This window comes from Zosterops lateralis (genome assembly GCF_965231275.1).
Source record: "Zosterops lateralis genome assembly, chromosome: 5".
In the NCBI taxonomy this organism is placed as follows: Eukaryota; Metazoa; Chordata; class Aves; order Passeriformes; family Zosteropidae; genus Zosterops; species Zosterops lateralis.
Window position 1 is genome coordinate 49,460,608 of NC_139766.1, and position 19,932 is coordinate 49,480,539.

The 19,932-nt window shown below is 35.7% G+C and overlaps 1 protein-coding gene across 1 annotated transcript in view; it reads left to right on the plus strand.

The window, feature by feature from the left end:
* Nucleotides 1–17,967, plus strand: part of TACR3 (tachykinin receptor 3) — a gene marked incomplete at its 3' end in the record, with an annotated part of 35,462 nt that extends 17,495 nt beyond the window's left edge. Inside the window, exons 4-5 of the mRNA XM_083862178.1 lie at nucleotides 14,504–14,700; nucleotides 17,652–17,967. Of these exons, the coding sequence (XP_083718304.1) occupies nucleotides 14,504–14,700; nucleotides 17,652–17,967 (513 nt within the window). The remainder of the gene's footprint in view (nucleotides 1–14,503; nucleotides 14,701–17,651) is intronic.
* Nucleotides 17,968–19,932: the final 1,965 nt, after the last annotated feature.

The window sequence follows — 19,932 nt, forward strand, 5'->3', positions numbered from 1 at the left end:
CTGATTTGTTCTCTTTTTCTTTCCACACCCTTTCATAGATTTAGAGAAAGTCGAAGTAAGGGCAGCTAAAAATGATCAAAGGACTTATGAAGAAATTAAAATGGCCTGAACTTTTTAGTTTGGAGACAAGGAGGCCAAGGGACAAGATGTCAGGGTTTAGAGAAACACAAAGGCAGTGGATGAAGTGACTGAAGAACTGTTGCTCACCAAATCCTGAAATACAAGAACTAATAGGAGAGCAGCACAAGGATGGTAGAAGAGAGAACACTTTAAGAAAGGGTAATTTAAAAGTCATTAAAGGCCATCTGAGATGTTCTCCTGCCAGATGCTTATGATCTCAGAGGATTCAGAAAGGTTTTAGGCAAAATAACAAACAATAAATTCATAAATTATAGAGGTTTTAAGGTTGGAAAAGACCTCCAAGATCAACTAGTCCAACCTCTGACCACTCTCCACTGTCAATCAGACCAAACACTAAGTGCCTTGTCCATTCATTTCTTGAACACTTTCAGATATAGTGACTCCACCACTTCCCTGGGCAGCCTTTCCCAATGACTGACAACACTTTCAGTGAAGAAATGCTTCCTGCTGTCCAAAAGTTCTCCCTAATGTCCAAGCAGATACTGAAAGGATGAATCAGAGATGCACTCCTCTAACCCAATCTTGGGTGCTGGGGCAGTAATACGAAAATAGAAGATGGAAAATGGCCAGGTTCATGAGATTTCCATAAATAGCACCTCCTACTGCCTCTGAGACAGAATAGTAGGATAGATGGGCAACTGTCAGATTCAGAAGGAATTGTCCTATGTCTTCATGCTCCTGTTTTTACATAGAAGTGCAGCTATAAAAATACTCCTGAGTTCTCACTGGCTTTCAGTGCAACTAAAAATGCAGATTTTCCTTTTTTTATTTACCACATATGAATAAATTACTTTAAAACACACTAATACATATTTTATACCATACTTTACAAAGAAAAGCACTAGTTAGAAATAATAATACTTTTTCTGGCATTAAAAGCAGTAGCCAACCAGGTCAGACTGAAAAAAAGATTAATATCCACTATGGAGTAGTCTATTGCAGAGCAGAGGCAGGAACAAAAGAAAAAAGGAAAAAAGAAAAAAAACCCAAGAGAATCAAAGCCTAAAATATTGCAGTATGGCATCAAAATTCTTGAAATACTGAATTAATTATGGGCTGAACACAGATTTGAAAAAACAAGACTACACTCACAATATAAAGCTTATTCAACATAAATAGGTGATGAGAATATTACACACACAATGAACTCACAGATCAGATGATAAACAATAATTAACTTCAAAATCAAAGATTCTTCTAGTTAACAAGCAAACCACTAAGTCTAAAGAGACAGACTAGGGTTACCTATTGCTCCATTCATAAAACCTTTTGTGAAAGTTAGTGTCCAGCCATGTGAAACGAAATGTTTTGACACCCTAGGTTCAAGGGTTTGCCTTGCAAAACTTCCTTCACCATCTTGAAACTTGCCTTTTACCCTACATATTTATTCAGACTTCTTCAAGATTGGAAAGTAATTGCTTCCTCATGGGACAGCATAAAGACATGGTAAGTTTAAAATTTTCCCAGTTATTTAAGCAACCCACCTTCTCCTGGCTTATCCCAGCATAAGAACCAGCACTGTAATCTCCACTAATTTATATGCCATTTTCAAAATTACATAAACAAATAGAAGTTTAATACAGCAGAAAGTAAATATAACTCAATTGTCCTAAATTCAATTAAAAACACCCTGCAATCAACTACTCTACACAAATTTGTACTACAAACTTCAAGGGAAAGCCAAACCTTCACAGTTGGTGTCCTTATCTATACTGAATCATCACATGTGACTCGTTTTAAAAAGTCAAACAGCAAGAAAAAAAAATATTTTTTGTCTTTTTTCGGGTAATGGTTTGCCAAGGTTGCACATATGTCAAAATATTATCTAGATACATTTAGATGTGCAAAGAGAACCAAATCCTAGAATACACTGTATGTAGGGTGAAGGCATCTAGACTATAGATCACTCAAACCTGCCATGCAACAGCAGTCTGCTGAAGAGAACTTACATTGCCATTGTGCTTTTCCCATTGTTTATTTATTCATGGGGCATGAGTGCTTCCACCTTGAAGATTCATTTGTGCTTGTGCACCACAGACAGAAATGAATGCCTCAGTGGTGTCAGAGCACTTTGCTGACGCTGGCCAGGTGTCCACTCCAGAATGGTGCAAACATACACAAAAGGGCCATGGGCACTTTCCCCTGGGAAGGAACCTCTTCCCTTTAGCTGATCTTACATTTCTGGGAGTGATATGTGGAAACTACCTACCCGTCCTGTTGTGTGGTAATGAGGTGCAGAAGCTCAGTTTGCTATGAATACTCCTGCCAAAACCAGGGGCCTGTATAATTTTTTGGTCCATTGATTCTCATCTTCTGTAAATGGGTCTACTTTTAGACTTTGCACAGATTGACAATGAAAATAAAATGCAAAACAGAATAAATAAATACTAGAAGAGAACTAACATAGAAGATTAGCTGGAGAAATAAACACTGTTTTAAGAAGAGGTGATCTCACTGATCTAACAGTCAGAGCACTATGGCTTATATCATAATGTGTGGGTGGGCTGTATTGCTTGACTAACTGAAATTTCATACAGCTACAGTTAAATTATCATTTATCCAGAAAGCTGATGCATTGTGAGCATCTTGCCGGCCAAAGCTCTATTGTGATTGAAAACCACAGGTGTATTTCAGTGCAGCCACACTCACAAATTTAGCAATCATCATTCAGCACATTCAAAAAGAAAAGACTCAGTCATATGAGGTTGGAGAACAACTTATGCCAGCTAGCACCACTTCTGTGCACTCCACTGCTCTGTTATCAGCCAACAATCAAGAGAAATAAAGATGCTTTTTAAAAATTTACATAGAAATATCCACTGATTAATTCCTCAGGCAACTGAAGATGTAAGAAAAATACCAAAGCAGCAGCTTGTTATGCTTACTGTGTTTCCTTTATGCAAAATACAAAAAAGTGTCCAAAAAGTTTCTAAAGTGATTAATCAGATTTTACAATTTCATACTTTTAATTCAGTCTCCTCTGAGGTTATAATCACATAGTGGTATCTCAGAACTACTCTAGAAATCAAATCTTTTTGAAGATTTTCATATCGATGAGTCATGGAAAGCTTTAAACAACTTTATCTGTGCCTGTGTTCAATAATGCCACATTTCTTACTTAATGTAAAGAAAACAAAAACAAAAACAAACAAAAAAAAAAACCAGAAAGCGGGAATTCTCAGATGGTTTTAAATGCTCTTCAGAAAACCAACTCATCCCTTGTTTGCCAGACACTGGAAGATGTTGAACTGTGTCCAGTGCTTTCTCCATTTATTTGCTGAGTGTCAGTTTGTGTCCTTCAATTTTAAAATGCTAAATGAAAACAGGACAGGAACCAGCCTTCAGGCCTGTCAGCACAGACAACTCTAACAGAATTCCTCTGATATCTATCTTCTAAAAAAGTCTCACCAGTCCTAGAGTTCAGTTTTCCAGGCTGAATTTCTTTATAGACAGCTCTATCTATGCCATTTTCAGTAAGCTTAATTAATTACTTAACATGCCTCACTGGTATCACTCCTACAGATGTTTTTATGCCCATTTCTTTGTTTATATTTGCTACATAAATGAAACAAGTGCTTCTAATCTTCTTTTACGTAACATGTTTATGCAATAAGTGACCAAAACCAGATATGGAAGCCAGCAATCTAAGTCCTGCACATGAGTAACTTCCTGTTCTCCACTGAGAATGCTGCATCTGGAACATCCTAGTATCTCCTTTTTTTCTTTCATTAAATGGATGACCTGGTCATACTAAAATTAGGCAATAGCATCTGTCTCTTCCTCATTTGTTCACAACAGGCAAACAAATTCTCAACAGATAATTTTATTAGTCTTCAGCTGAGCAAATCCCAGAAATTTTCTGAGTATGATCCTACTACCTATGGAAGTGCAGTGTAAAACAACCCATCAAAATTACACAGAAGCAGTCCTGCAGTTCTTATCTGCTCTGTGATATCTGTCACTGAGCCACCCCACCTAGGGACACAATCACTACTGCAACCATACAAAGTATATAACCTGCACTGTGTAACTGCATTTCTGCTCCCATAGCTTTTCCACATCCTGGTTCTTTCTCTGCCTTGCTCCTATAGCAGCAAAGTTGCTCAGAAGTGTCTTGTCATCAAACTTATCTGACATGCTTTGTGCTGTACAAAACTCTTCAGCAAATACACTAAATGAGGCAGATCTCAAGACTGATACTTAGAGAATACATCCCAGATTAGAGGGAGATTAGTATTAAATACTTTCTAATAATTTTTTTTCCTCTCAACTACCTTTCCAGTACAAGGTGTTTCCCAAAGCTTGCTCAGTAATGAAACATAACAGGTAAAATTACTTACAAAAATTAATATATAAAGATAGGTTTCCTCTCATTCTGCTTCAAGGCACCTCTTATTATGATATCCTTAACTCTGACTGTTTACAAGAAGTATGAAATAGCCTTGTTAAAATGGTAGATGCAAACTAATCCTAATGAAGCTACAGCCTGACTTCATAAACTGCAACATGTGCCTAAAAATTTGGTTTGTACCCTGTAGCTGGAGTTAGTTACACAGGAGATGTGACATGATGCTTAGTACACTTCCTACAGTGCACAGATGCGTACCCTGCCTGCTGCTCTCCTCCATGGCTCTGTGTGTCAGGACTGGCCATTAAGGAGGTTATTGGACCAAACTGCAGACGTCAATGTTCCACTAACATTTTGAGCAGTTATTCCACAACCATAAAGACAAATACCCTGCCAGACTCACCGGAATGCTATTAACACAACAGTCAGTTTCTACCTGCAAGTAATTGGTATTACAGCTAAAAGTTTGCAGAATAGGATTTTTTAAAGCTTATTTTCTCTTAAGTTTAAGAAAAACTTCAGAAGGGTAATGAGGGTCAGAATATCATATGAGTATCTTTCTGGTGAAAATACCAGCAGAATAAGATATCTTTTCCTATTTTGATCACTAATATATTTCCATAGTTACCAAAAATCTCCACAAGAATACAGAGTACTGACTGGAAAGCCTAATCTGGGCATTTTCATTTACCATTAATTAAGTTCTTGCACAATTATCACATTAATTACAATGTATGAGCCCCTCCCTAAACACATACACACAAAGAGGCACCTTTTTCCAGTAGGATGAGGCAGAATAACCAATAATCATTGGTTTTAAGTTTTAAAAAGTTCTGTCAAACTCGCTCTATTACCAAATACATGGACTGAAAACGGACTGAAAATGTAGGTAACAAGCAAAGTAATTATTAATGTTGCAAATCATGATTTTTATTTCACAGTCTCACTCTTCACATGCTTAGAAATTGCCTAGGGAAAGACTGGGGCATGAGGTACAGGGGAATTACTGTCATTGCATGTTAAACCCAAAGTATTTTTACAGAGCTATTTTATGGTCTTAGAACTTCAGAAAAGAAAGGTTCACCTTTTCTCCTTTTCAAGATTATTTTTTTTCTAGCAATTTGTTGTCTTTTTAATGATCTATCCATAATTTTGAAAGAGATTTCTTACTGAGGTAAAAATAAAGTCAGAACTCCTCCTGATCATTCTCTGAACATGACTGACACAGTGAAATTTAACAAAATTACTGGAAGCTGCTCTTCTCTGCTCTCTATCTCCAAATAGCTGCAGAACACTCAGCAGCAGTACCAGCTTCCATTAATTGGCTCAAGTTCCTAAAACTCAGCTATAAACTGTGAACAAACATCTTTCCGCACCCATCGTCCATGCTTCAAACAGCAATTGCAGAGAAGTAAAAGCAGAGTAAATACTAAAAATGGCTTTATACTGTGCATAAACCTTGCCAGTGTAAATATTTACTGACAAACTCATGGAAGTTTTCCAGTCAATACTTTTTTTTACAGAACAGCTAGCAACATCTCCAGGTCAGGGACAAATTTAAGAGACTGGTTCTGCATGGTCAGTGATCAGGCTCAGAATTCTGCACTAACAGTTGCTGTGATGTTTCTCCTTATTTTTATATTTCTGATCACTGCTGGCAGAAAATTTATATTAAATATAAAGTCTAGGCACAGTGCTAGGGCAAAAATTTCTGCTTACTAAGGCCTCATTTTTAAGAATGGAAGTAACACTAGGTTAACAGACAAAATTTTTCAACAACGTTTCACTCCAGTGTCAGTGTGTTTTCAAATGCATTGCTGAATTCAACTATACATGTTCATTAATAATAAACCCAAGATACCTATGAGAAAGAGACACTTGACTTTCATTTGTCTTTTTCAACATTCAGATTTTCACAACAGAGATTATGATCTCTATGTTTCAAACTATGGAGTTGGGTTTTTTAAGACAGACTCAATTTTTTTGGTGCAGTTCTCCCCAGATTCAATTCTGGGACCTGACCCTCCAGACCGATGACCTTAAAATCATGTGGGACAAAGTGTGTTCTTTAAGTTGTATGCAATTTTTTTCATCAACATATAAACAAACCTTGGAAACTTCAAAAGGTCTTTTGTTGTATCATCTAATCTTCAGTCAAAGTTATCCCATTACATATCCTAAATTATGATCACAGGAACAGTCCTGTGTGTGTATGGGTGTGTAAAAACATATGTATATATATACATAATATACATATATATATATACTTACACACACACACAGATAAGAGAGAGTGCATAGGAAGCCCCTTCCTCATCAAGTCCCTCTAGGGAAGTCAAGAACAAATTAATCTTAGCATGAGTTTTCAGTCTGCAGAGCTTTCTGGAATACTGCCAAGTATCTGTGCAGTGAAAAGCCCAGGAAATCTGATGCAGATCACTCCTTTTGGAGGAATGCAGAGCCAAGACCTATATATTCAGCAGAACAGAACTGCAATTCCAGTATTACACTTACACACTTTTGCATTCATTACAGGCTGCCCTTCACGTTCAAAACAAAACCAAACTTCAGCACAGTTTTTTTCTGAGTGAAAGCAGAAATCTACAAACCTAGACACAGAGAAGTGTCTATGTTATGTTTATAAATGCCTTCACCTAACAAATCTAATCCTTTAACTCAAGCATTTAATTCTTTAGTTTTTGTACTGCAACATTGTAAACAACCTATTCAAAGCACCTTTATATCATTACTCATTTTCTGGGGTGGATAGAGGTAGTTTTTTATTTCTCCAGGTTTTAAAGCAGGTTTCCTAGGAAACAGTTCCAGTTACCCTAGCATGGGTCAGCTTACATCCTATTCCATGAATTAGGATATCACAGGAGTATCAAGCCAGACAATAATGACCAATGTGCTGACCATTATGGCCAAGTCATGTGGATACTTTAACACTTGAAGAAATGCTTGTCTGTACAAAAGTGGATGCTGCCAGGAGAATTACACTGCTGATGCTTTTCATCAATAATTGACCAGAGCATGTACCATTTTTTATTGATGAAGTATTTCCAAAATGTTCTGTATCTGAGTTACAAGTCTGCTTCTAATAAATTCACAACCTTGTACAGTTATTTGAAGAAGGACAAAAATAAACTAGGTGCATGAAATGCAAAATATAAACCTCAACATCACTGACATTAACAGTTTCCTTTGAAGTCAATTTAAATGAAAATAGATGGGGGGACGATATTAAAATTTTTTGCCCTTTTTTTTTCTTATGTGGTAATAAATATTTTTTCTTCAAACTTTGAAAGGAAAGATGCTACTACCACTGCAGTTGCATAATTATAATGGCAATTAAAAAAGATATTTAACTGTGCTTTTTTCCTAACAGAATTTTGCCATGCAATTTAAACAAGTCTAGCAATAATTCATAGTTCTTTTCTAATCAACAGGAAAGAGAAGAAAGAGGTTTTTCAAACTATGTAATAAACAATCTGTATTCCTTCCCATTATGTTCTTGTGCCAAAATTCTAGAGAAATACAGCAAACATTCAAATGGCTTCTAGTTATATAAATCATTTATTTAATTCCCCTAGATGAATAATGGAAATAAAACAATGCAAAAAGTAGTCTTTCCATATGAAATAGGAGTCTGAGCTCCTATTTTGAATATAACCAAAGGTACCCATCTCATTTTAGGTTCAGGAGGACAGTTTTCATTACAAGAAGTCCACATAAAGTAAAACACAGGTAGGATGGTATGCAACTTTTGCATAATTCATTGGCATAATTCATCTTAGCATTAGTTGTTTAATGCAGTGTTCAATATATAAGATCTATTTTTCAAAAGAGAACATTCACTAATGCCATTCTTTCCAAATTCTTACATGGAAAATTAATTTAAACATTAAAAATTAATTTAAACAATCCTACAACGAGGATTAAAGGTTCCAGAACACTTTTAGAATTATGTCAGAAAGTGGACTTCAGAATTAACTACCTCTATAAGCAAAACAAAAGAAAATATTATTATTTTATTTCCCCACACACCAAATCTCATATTGGTTGGAGGCATGGAAATTAATTATACCTCACCATTCATTACCGATAAGGAAGGAAAAGTATTGTAAAATAAGTGGTGGTATGAATCTTAAGTACAAAAGCACTAGATCAGCTTTTTCACTTTTTTCCCACAACTAGATCTCAGGTGGATAATCATGCCCAATAATGCCAATTCCACAACAGCTACTCACAGCCATTTTTTAAAGAACAAACTTCTTATGCTACTCAATGCTTCAGAGCAAGACAATGAAACGAGGCCACCCACCTTTACTTGTCCAGCTTACAGAAAAAACCTCTTCGTTTGAGCAGCAGACATTAGCATACTGTCTAATATCCAACAATCTCCTGTGAGAAATCTCTTCTTAGATAAGTAACATAAAACTTGTGGAAACTTTTTCTCCTTGCCCCAATCAGATTCTTGTAAAATCATGCATTCTCAAGGAAAATAAAACTCTGAGCAAAATATTTAGCCCTCTTTTGCAATGGAACAGATATTTCTTGACATGTTGAGAGAAACTCAAAGTCACTGTCAAAGCTGTTCTATGCAACTTCGAGGAAACATTTTAAAATGGCAGTAGCTAAGAGCGCTCATAAAAAATGTCAGAATTGCTTTGGTTTGAGTGGAGTCCCACATTTTAGCATTTGGAAGAAAGAAAACCTAATAAAAACTACTTCACACTAGAAGATAATATATTTTTGAACTTTAGAGCTTAACTAACAAAGAAAATTATTATGAAATCTGTTTGCAATAATAGATTATGCAAATTGAAATGAAAAACAGTTTATTTCAAGAAACTGAGAAAAACATGGAAAGTGTAAGTCAGAAGACTCAAATTATCTGGATCACTGGAACTGGCAAATACCTCATCTAGCTGAAAGATTTTCAAGCTGTCTCATACTTCCTCCTCCTAAATGTTCACCTCCCTCAGCTATTAGGAACCCGTCCTTTCCTATGGGCTGAAAGAATATGGAAAATCCCTGAGTTTGTCAGAGCACTTGGTACCTTAGAAGTCCATTCTGTCTCTGTACTACTGCCAGTAGAATTACCTTTGAATCCTAAATTTCTTGCAGGAGAGAGACAGTATACTCCAAATGAGCATTGTGGAGAAGCAAAGAAGCATATTTGTCTTCCTTTCCCTCTGGAGCTTCATGCATAAGTGCCATGTATGTCTCCATGACTGGGAAATGAATTTACTGGCTGCATCTTAACATGCTGGGAGGAACACTTTGTGAAATGTTAGTGTGGCATTTTACTTCTCTCAAAAGATCACAGGGCAAAAGTTATGATTTCAGGGATTATCTGTAAACCATGTTTAAGCTGTATTCATGAATAAATAACATCCGGGAGAGGGTAAAGAAAGACATTCTTACACTCCATGGGTTCTTAAATCATTTGCTTCTCATTTATATCTACATAATACTCAGGAGTAAAAGTTCTGAAAGTAATTAAATTGTTCTGTGTTATATAAGTGTAAATTAAATCAAAAGCCAAATTCCTGTACTTGCAGAAGCAGCAGTATCAAAGATGACTTACAAAAGCAATAAGGAGCTGCAGAGAAGATTGAAAAGGAAATGATTGCCTGGTCCAAGTCTTAGGTATTGCTGGCGAATCAATATCTTACAATGTGAATTGCTATATTCCTCCAGCAGCAACTGAGTCTCTCAGAAAAGTATATGTTATTCCCAATCTTTCAAGAGCTGCTCTCAATGCTACATCTCAAATCAGACTACTTTTCTAGCTATTCTTCATGCAAAATAAAAACAGGATGGAAAAATAAATGTACTTGGTGGCTTTTCTGAGCATAGCAGAACCTGTTAGTTCCTTTTCACTTTTAATGTTCCAAATGTTTGTAAGCAAACTTACAAATGCCAATTCCAATGAATTCACATCAGTTTTACTCTTTTAAATAATTTTTTTCTCATTACATCCATTAATGAAAGAATGCTTCTTACACAGACAGAAAGGATTTAATAGAATGGACAAGATGAAGCACATAAATTAATTCTCTTTTCTAGACATAGTTTTTCTCAACAAAGGCAGCAATGCATCAATATTCTGCATCAACAGAACAGGCTGATGAAAATCAATGTATAAAAGAAATACTTTTTCCATTTACAAATCTAGCCTCAAGACTTGCATGAAGGTTGCACAACTGGGAGACACAGTACAACTCATTTAACAAAAGTATTGCCTAGAACAGAAAAAAAACCCCTCTTTCTTCCAGTCATTCTGCCCACAATACACACAGAGGGAGGTTGAAGAGAACACAAGGGGAAAATGGTGCCACTGGGATAAAAGATTCTCACTCCAATTCATCTTTTGGAAAGCTCCATGGTGAAATGGTGGCAGGAACAGAGCTAGACTTTAAGCTAAGCAACTGAATTCAGTCATTTTCTTGCTTTAGAAATGTTTCCTAATGTACAAGAGCAAACCATTATTAATGAATTCTATGCAACTTAGAACAGAAGGAAAAGCAACTGAAAAATAGTAATATCTCAAAAAAGTGAAACAGAACAGACCTATTAAAAATAACTTTTTTTTTAGTCACAAGTTTAAGTGGTCAAAAAACAACCCCAACACTGAAGCTGCCTTTTATACTCTACAGTTCGACCTGTAAAGTGTCACTGGGGTTTCTCTAGTGAAACATCACAAGGTACTGGGAAAAGACAATCAAATTTTTGTGATAAATTCATACTGGACCTGGTTCATCTACTTGCTCTCTTAGTTTACAGGCACCTGTTCATCAGAATTTTTTCCAAGTAAATTCAAGGTGCCCTGGGTTTATAGGCCATGAAGTCACTTTCGAGTGACTAACACTTAGTGACTGATATAATCAAGAAATGAAACTTTATATTGCAAAGACCAACGTTATGGACAAGAACTGCAGCTACAAAGTGCAAGGTTTGGCCTTGCACAGTGTGTGCCTCTCTCTGAAAGGGAAAAGGACATTGTGAATAATCACCTTTTCCTCTGATTCTTTGTTTCCCTCTATTTCTGCCAACACAGTCATTCTTAGATGATGAAATGAGAACATACTAGGGCTTTTTGAGTCCTCTCACGACTTCTGTGTTTGACTTCAAATTTAACCTTAATTGCCCTGTGTTTCAAATTTTATACCACATAGACTTGCAATATCTCACTTATCTTCTCCTAGAAAATATTTCAATAAGTGCAGTGTACTATATAAATACTCAAAATGACATGCAAACCTGAATGATTAAAAATCTAATGTGCTTCACTGTCTGTCATTCAAGTGACTTGTTACTTCACTAATTAAATCAAACACTAATGTCCATCTAAAATCATCTGCAGCTTGTTGTCTAGTTTGATTATTTGCTTCAGAGATTTCTGCTTTCAGGATGATGATGACTTAATATTTAATCATGAATTTCCAGACAGAAACAGCAACAAGAAAACCTTATACTAATATCACTCTTTTAAAAAATGAGTATTTTGTTTTAAACAAAAGAGTAACCTTGCAGGAAAAGATGCAATTCTCTGGGGGTGATTTGGCATTTTTCAATTCAAAACCTAAAAATATTTAAAACATTCAAAATTAGAATTGAATTGCCTTAAATTTTGACAAGAAAAATTGTGGATTTTCTTTGCAAGGTAGAAGTTAGTTTGGGATTTCTGGTCCCTTGAAGAAAATCCAAAATATTGTATTTAATAGTAAGTTAAACTGAAACTTCACTCCTTCAGGGTTCATTTTTGCAGCAGCTGAACCCTAAAACCTATTTTTTGTACAGCTTGTGAAGGCTTACTAGCTTTAGAAAACCTTTAAGTAGACTGGAAGCACTGATTGCCTTGGCCTTCAGAATAGCACAGAAAACTAGGCAATGAGCATTTGGATGTCAGAGAAAAGACAAACATCTTTCTTCTGGATAAAATTAACACAGTTATTGTTATAACAGAATATGCCAAACAGACAACCTGGACTCCTTTTGTGATTTCCAGCATCTCTGGGGCATGAGTGACACCGTGTTCAATAAGATTAAGCTACATTAATTGCTGGGAATCTCTACTGTTTTGGTTCTCAAGCTCTGCACAGATGAAATGTACGCTGTAAATACAGATTTACCTGTTTAAACTTTGAAAATTTGGACACAAAAATCCATTCCTCAGTACCTATGATATTCCGATGATGACTTATTCTAGGAACAATTCCACATGCTGGTACTGCAAGACTTGGTAATTAAATATCAAGGTAAGTAATTAGACTCTCAAGTGTTCTGAAATTACTGAAGTCCTGAAAGGCACTGAGGTAACACTTATCATTCCTGACAGATCTATAAAAACACAGCAACAAGCAAAGTGCACCTGTAAATCAGTGACAGGGAGCATATGGAGTTAAGGCTTCTATCTGTACAATGTGTGCAAAACAGAGGTGTAAGTCCCCATCATAACAGCAGAAGTTATGTCAAAGGCAGTGAAATAGCAATGCCATTTAATGATAGACTGTGATTTGACAACATATTTTTATGTATCACTTCACATACATAGTTTAGTCCAGAAATGTCTGTCCACATAAAATCATAACCTCTTCCTGCCCCCCTAAAAAATCACATATATAGTCCCATAAACTTTTATATATGCCTAGATGTAGACACACTGATGTACATGCGAAAAGTAAAAGTGATACTACGTTTTGGTGTGTTGCCTTCTTTTATAATAATACTGATCTTCCTGATCACAAGATGATTTATGGTCAACTAATGAGAAGTGTTTCAGAAGAATCAACTATTATGAATGTTGTATATGTGATCAGATGCCTCTTTTTTACCTTTAAGTGATGATCAGTGCATACATATCAGCAATAGTAAGTATTCTTATGAGCAAAATCTTGCACATTACAGTCCAATCCAGCAGGAAAGAACGTTAATTGGTGCCAGCTATTAAATGAAAAATTGCTTTTGGTTTCCCATAGGAAGATGTAATGCAAGTTAAGGAGGACACCATAACATTTATATGTAAATGCTTAAATTATGTTAGGTGGAATTTTATAAAAACGTTAACTAAAGACATATAAGTATGACAAATTTCAACTCCTTGGATTTTTCCCCTGGTAAAACTAGAAACAGTATGAAATGGCACCTTATACAGAGAAAATAAAGGAACTCTTCATAGAGATCCCTGTTATTCCTCAGTATTCACAAGTACAAATGAACAAGAGACTTTGCAGCATAGATCTATCACATCTAGTTTCATTTTGGCCAGAAAAAGAAAACCTGTGGTGTACACATGTGCTGTGTTGCGCTGAAAACGGTAGCTGGACTAGTATTTGACATAGCTGAAAAGAGAAAGATGGGTCTGAAAATTTTACATGAGTTGCAAGGCTTCTTCATGTGTTTGGAGCAAATAGCAGAACTGCACTTCATTTGTGCTTACTGGCAACTATGGTAGCTAACAGATGTTGTGATGCTTGCAGAAAACAACAAATAAGGATCACCAGCCAAGGGAATTGTTACGCTCTGAAATTACACAGGATGTTGCAGTTATTCATTTCCTACAACCTAGTTTTACTCAAATCACATCTACAAACTGGGGACAAACAAGAAATAAACTTGGAGACCGCAATAAAAATAGACAGCAAAGTCAATAAAGGCCAAAATGAGGTGTCCAAATAAAACACGTTGTAACCTTATGCCATAATTAGATGTACAGAAAATAAATGATATTTTAGATAGCCAAATATGAGTAACCAAATACATTACTTGCAAAAATCAGTACAAATAAAGTCAGGAAAAACTTTTCATGCTATTTTTCTTAGGAAAAAGAGGATTTCCAGTCAAGAAAAAAAAATTAAGAGAGTCAGATTAAAAGGAAGAACTATACAAAAGCATATTCAGCTTTCCTTTGATTAACTGTAAAAATTAATTACAAGAAAGTTATTAATGGATGTTGAAATGCTAGTCCAAATAAAAAAGGCTTAATATCATTATTACTTCTTTCAGGTGGTAAAAATGATGATTGTGGTTGTGCTGACATTTGCCATCTGCTGGCTGCCCTACCACATTTACTTCATAGTTACTGGGATCTATCAACAATTAAATCGGTGGAAATACATCCAGCAAATCTATTTAGCCAGCTTTTGGCTTGCCATGAGCTCTACAATGTACAATCCCATTATCTACTGCTGTCTTAATAAGAGGTAAGAGCTGGTTATGAAATGAGGTGCATAACTTCACCAAGAACATAAATTTCTTAAAAGGAAAAAAAAAAAAATACAGAATTTTCACTTCAATAGTTTTTAGTTAGTGGAAGAGAAAACAAAACAAACAACAAAAAAAAAAAAACACAAAAAACCAACCAACAAAAAAAAAAAAAAAAAAAAAAAAAAAAAAAAAACCACCACAAAAAACCAACCAAAAAAACCCACAAAACCCCTTTCTTTAGGCTTGTACTTGAAAAGAATCCCCAAAAACCCAAAGGTGGACTTTAAGTAAATATTTTGGTCTACTTAAAATTTCAGAGCAAAATTCGGTTTTTAGAAACCAGTCCTTCCCATGTCCACCTGCAAAATTTAAGTACTATAGCAGTTTAATGTTTTTTTGTTTGCAAAATATTAAAATAAAGAAGATGGTAATTAGCAATATAGAATGCAAGCTGCATGATACTTGTAGCCCCAATTTTGTTTTGCTGGAAGTACGTAATATAAATGTCTAATGTGATTTACTGTGTTTTGTATATCGCAGCATTAGATTTCTACTGAGCTCCAAGATCTGCAAGGCTGATAAATATTATACAAATGTTTATATTCTCATTACTTAATACTAAGTTACAGTACTGTTTTATAGTAACACATTATGCTCTGAATTTCAAAGGTTCTGCACCTGTTGAGTTCGGTGACATTTTACAGATACTTGCTAGTCTGACACTACATCATTGCAGAACGGACTCAAATCTTTCATTTTAACTTATCGGACCAGGATCTACACAAACATCATCCTGGCCATCCTATTTGCCAGTACTTCTTCTAGCAATATTGGATGAAGATCACTAAGAACAATTAATTACTTCACAACTCAGTCAGTATTGAACAAGTAATTTTAAATATTATTTCAAATCTCTTTTGACTTCACAGCCAGTGCCAAGTTTAATTACTGTAAAACTTCATACCAATAGTGCAAGGTATTTCTAAACCCACACTAACAGTACCTGACAATCTAATCAAAAACAAAGAAAACAAATCCTAATGAGTTTTTATTGATGTAAAAACACTGGCATCTTCCTCTTTGATGAGGAAAACTCATGACAATTAACATTCATCATCTTTTAAAAAGACAAGGTAATGACTAAATCCATAGAGCCTTCTGCCTCTTTTCATCATTTACAACTGTTTAAAGATGAGGTAAAGTTTTAGCATGCCAGAACAAAACCATAACTCAAATGGCAAATTTTCCATTAATTTCAACAGAAACCAGATCACAATAAGTGTCCAGTGTCTGCAAAATCAAAGGCAAGGAAGAATGAGACCTCGTATTTTTCAATTACTACCATAAAACTTCTAAACCAATCCCATTTTCTTCAAAAACTTTTTATGGCACAGATACAGAAGTATTCATAAAAAAATATCTCTGATGTGGCTTATGTTGACACCTGCAACTGCAAAATTAAATGACTCCATTAAAGAATACAGCCAAAGAAAAATTAATATTTTGAGACATACTAAAGGTCACCTTGTTCAGAATTTGATGCAAGAATGAAATCCTGGTGACAGTTTTCTTATAATTAAGTTCCATATTAAATTGAAGATACCAGAACGTCTGCCTCCTTTTCATTAAGTAGGAAAATAGAGCTTGTTGCTGGGAGTCAGACCAATTCATGCCTCTGCTGGATCTAGTATCAGACAGAGTTAGAACATCTATCCCCAGCCTTATCTTCCAGGCTAATTAGGGTAACATAAAGAGAGCATTATTTCAAGATGAAGAAAAAACATGCCCTGAATTAGAAAGAGGAAGGAAGGTGCCAAGAAAAGTAATACAGTTTAAAGTTGTTTTGGCTTTACAATTCCTATAATTAAATCCATTTCCATCAGAGGTTCTTACAGTATTTTTCCAAAATACGGACTGCATGTAAACAGAGAAATGCTGAATTGGAACCCCTCTGCTCGGTTGTCATCATGTGAGAACTCCATGACAAACTTAAAAATTTGAGGATGGAAAAGTCACTTTTGTGAGATTCATTAACTTTAACTGAACACTTTGAATTTTTACCTGCAGTCATCATTGTGATAGTTAAACCATTGCTCCAAAAAACTCACAGACAGGATAAACAGCAGAGCTGATTGGTAAAACAAAACAAGAGAAGCAAGACAAGTGAGAAAGTCAGGTAAGCTTTAGGTCTAGGTGAAAAGGTGTTCTTTTTCCAGTTATACACAGATACATGGGGAATTGCTTTTCTAATATATTAAACTTCTATTCTGAAAATGTAAATGCACAAAACATAACAATGGTCTTTATGGTGAATCCCTACCTCTGTATGAGTATTGCAAATACTGATGCTCTAAAGCCTCAAAATGTCTGTGTACTGCTCACATTCAGATTTCAACTTTCTAGGATCCTCTTAATTATTGAAAAATATTTTCCAAATCTTTTACATGAACAATTATTTTTCTTTACATGATTCCCATAAAAGCTTCTCTGTTGGAGGGAAACACAGAAGGGATACTGGAATCTGGAAACTGGGATGCTATTTTAGAGAAAATAATGTTACAAAGTTTCTTGCTGATAGAAGATGAAAATACAGGTGCAGATTTCATCAGAGATCAAATCAAAACAATTTCTGTGAAGAGAGTTCTATGCAAATAGGTGTTTGTTTACTCTGCAGAGGCAAAGGATAGGAAATTCATAATAAGGAAAATACCACTGTTAAAATGTAGGGAAAGCACATAGAAAAAGAGAAACCTAAATGAGTTGCTACCCATTATCTTTTTTGCGCTACTTAGACTTCATTTAAGGAAACTCCCACTGACTTTACTACACCCAAGCCCTAGGGGCAGGATAACTGGCCACGTCAGTGTCCTGTCAGTACTGTGTATGCCTTCAGACGAAGGCCTGGCTCTCTCAAGCACAGGCTTTCACCAGGCTTTTTTCCTCCTAGGTTCCGAGCTGGCTTCAAGCGAGCTTTCCGCTGGTGCCCCTTCATTGAGGTGTCCAGCTATGACGAGCTGGAGCTGAAGGCAGCCAGGTTTCACCCCACCCGGCAAAGCAGCCTCTATGCCGTGTCCAGGATGGACTCCAGCATGACAGTGGTGTTCGACACTAATGATGGGGACAGCATGCATGCCAGCCAGAAGAAAAGAGCAGCTCCAAGGGATCTGAACTCCAATGGTTGTTCACAGAGGAATTCCAAGACTGTGTCCACAGCCTCAAGCCTCATCAGTTCACTGCACACATCCACAGATGTTTATTCCTAAACATTTTGCATTGCTAGAAAGGCAACATTGGACAATGTTCTACTTCGGGACTTGGTATTCATACCATGGGAAAGCAAACCAGATTCCACTAACAAACCCTAGCTATAAATATTGTGAAATTTTTGGGAATCTCTTACTTTTTTTGCTTTGGCGAGAAAGAGGATTTTGAAGACATACTTATGTCTCAGTCCAAAAGCATAGTTGCACCTTATGCACAACAATGTTTGTAGGGATTATCCAAAATAAACCAATGGCATTAAAAACTTTGTTTCAGTTCTCTGACCTGTAGCATTTATGTTTGACTTAGTGAAACATAACAGGCTCCTTCACTTATTGAAGCAGAAATGCACAGTGTTTTCTATTATGAGTGTATTAATTCTACAATAACAAAATTACATGAGATCTAATTATAAAAATGTATTTATAATGAACACCTAATGAGACCCAAGTCTATTAAGCTGTTTTACAATCTAGCCCCATTCCCAGACAAATAGATAAAATTAAGTTCACGTGAATGCAGTTCAGCTCTGTCTGCAACAGCACAGTTTTGCAAACAGATATGAAAACAGGAGAGCATGACTAAGAGACTAAGTTAAATTCTACCAAAGTTTGCATATCAGTAAACATTAGACTCTAATGGGATCTGTACTTCCAGGGGAATATATTGATTTGATGAATGTCTCATAGCTTTTCATCTTACTACTAAGGGTACGGTCTGTCTCCAGTGACCTTAATAGAACCTTTCTGATCAACTTTAGAAAGGCCAAAAGATTTTAAACTGGAGATCCATATATGAAAAAAATACCACTGTGGCAATGAACTCTTCTCTGCAGAAGATAAAGTAACAAGATCAATGATGGAAAACTTCCACTTGGAAAAAAAATATTTGTGCTTTCACAAGTTTTCCATAGCTTGATGCATGTAAAAATACTTCTGATGCCCACCTCTGAAAATATGCTAGGCATTCTTACACAGACACGTTCCCACAGAATTCAGACAAAATCCATTTACCATCACTGTTGCAGAGAAAGCTGAATGTAACAAAAAAAGGCATCAGAGTACAACCTTTGTTTTAGTTAAATAATTGTGTCAATTGCACAGATGGACTGGTTATATGAATGCTTGTTGTCAAACAGTTAATAAAAACATAAGCAAAAGAGTGTGAATGTCTTCCTGAGTTAGCCAAACAAGCACAAGACAGTGTATATCTGACTGAACCCAACACAGTGCCAAAGCTAAGCAATTGATAAAGAGAAGTTTAAAGTTTGGAGAGAGAAAGGCTTGAGCTGGTTTTAGTCCACGTTCCTTCCCAGCAACTGGGGATGATCAGCATTGTGATAGTGAGTATATCAAACAAGACTAGTAAAACAAGAATCATATTTTTATTGTGATTCATGTATATAGTCAATTGGTATGTTCTGCTAAGTGTAACTTGTACTTGTATAGTGATTTCAGTGTGCTGTGGTATCAGTTACTAAATCAAAATCCTGCATAAGGTAAAATATCCTCAGATACATAAACCTGATACATTAAACCCTCCATGTATGGAATAACTAAAGAACCTAGTCATACAGTATGGTACTCTTATAAAAACGTATCACAATTCCAGACTCACACATTTTCTATCTATGGCCTGATCTTAAATCCACTGAAACAAAGAGCTCCATTCATTAATGACTTTCCTTTTAAATGTCAGTCCATGCTTGTCAACAGTCTGTTTCTCCAAAACACCAGATAGTTTCCAATATTGTAATTGTTATGCTGTTATTTCTCTTGGTTTGTTGTTTTGGTTTTTTTGTAAAGTGCAAAATAATCCAGCAAGTGTCATGCTATATCTATAAAATACTTTTAATTTTTTTCCCAGGAAATTCTCTTCTGAACTTAAAAATCTCCACAGGTTTTTTACAACTCTGCTGAGTAGATCCAGGATAGCCACACACAAACAAAAAATGACCCCAGGTGTGT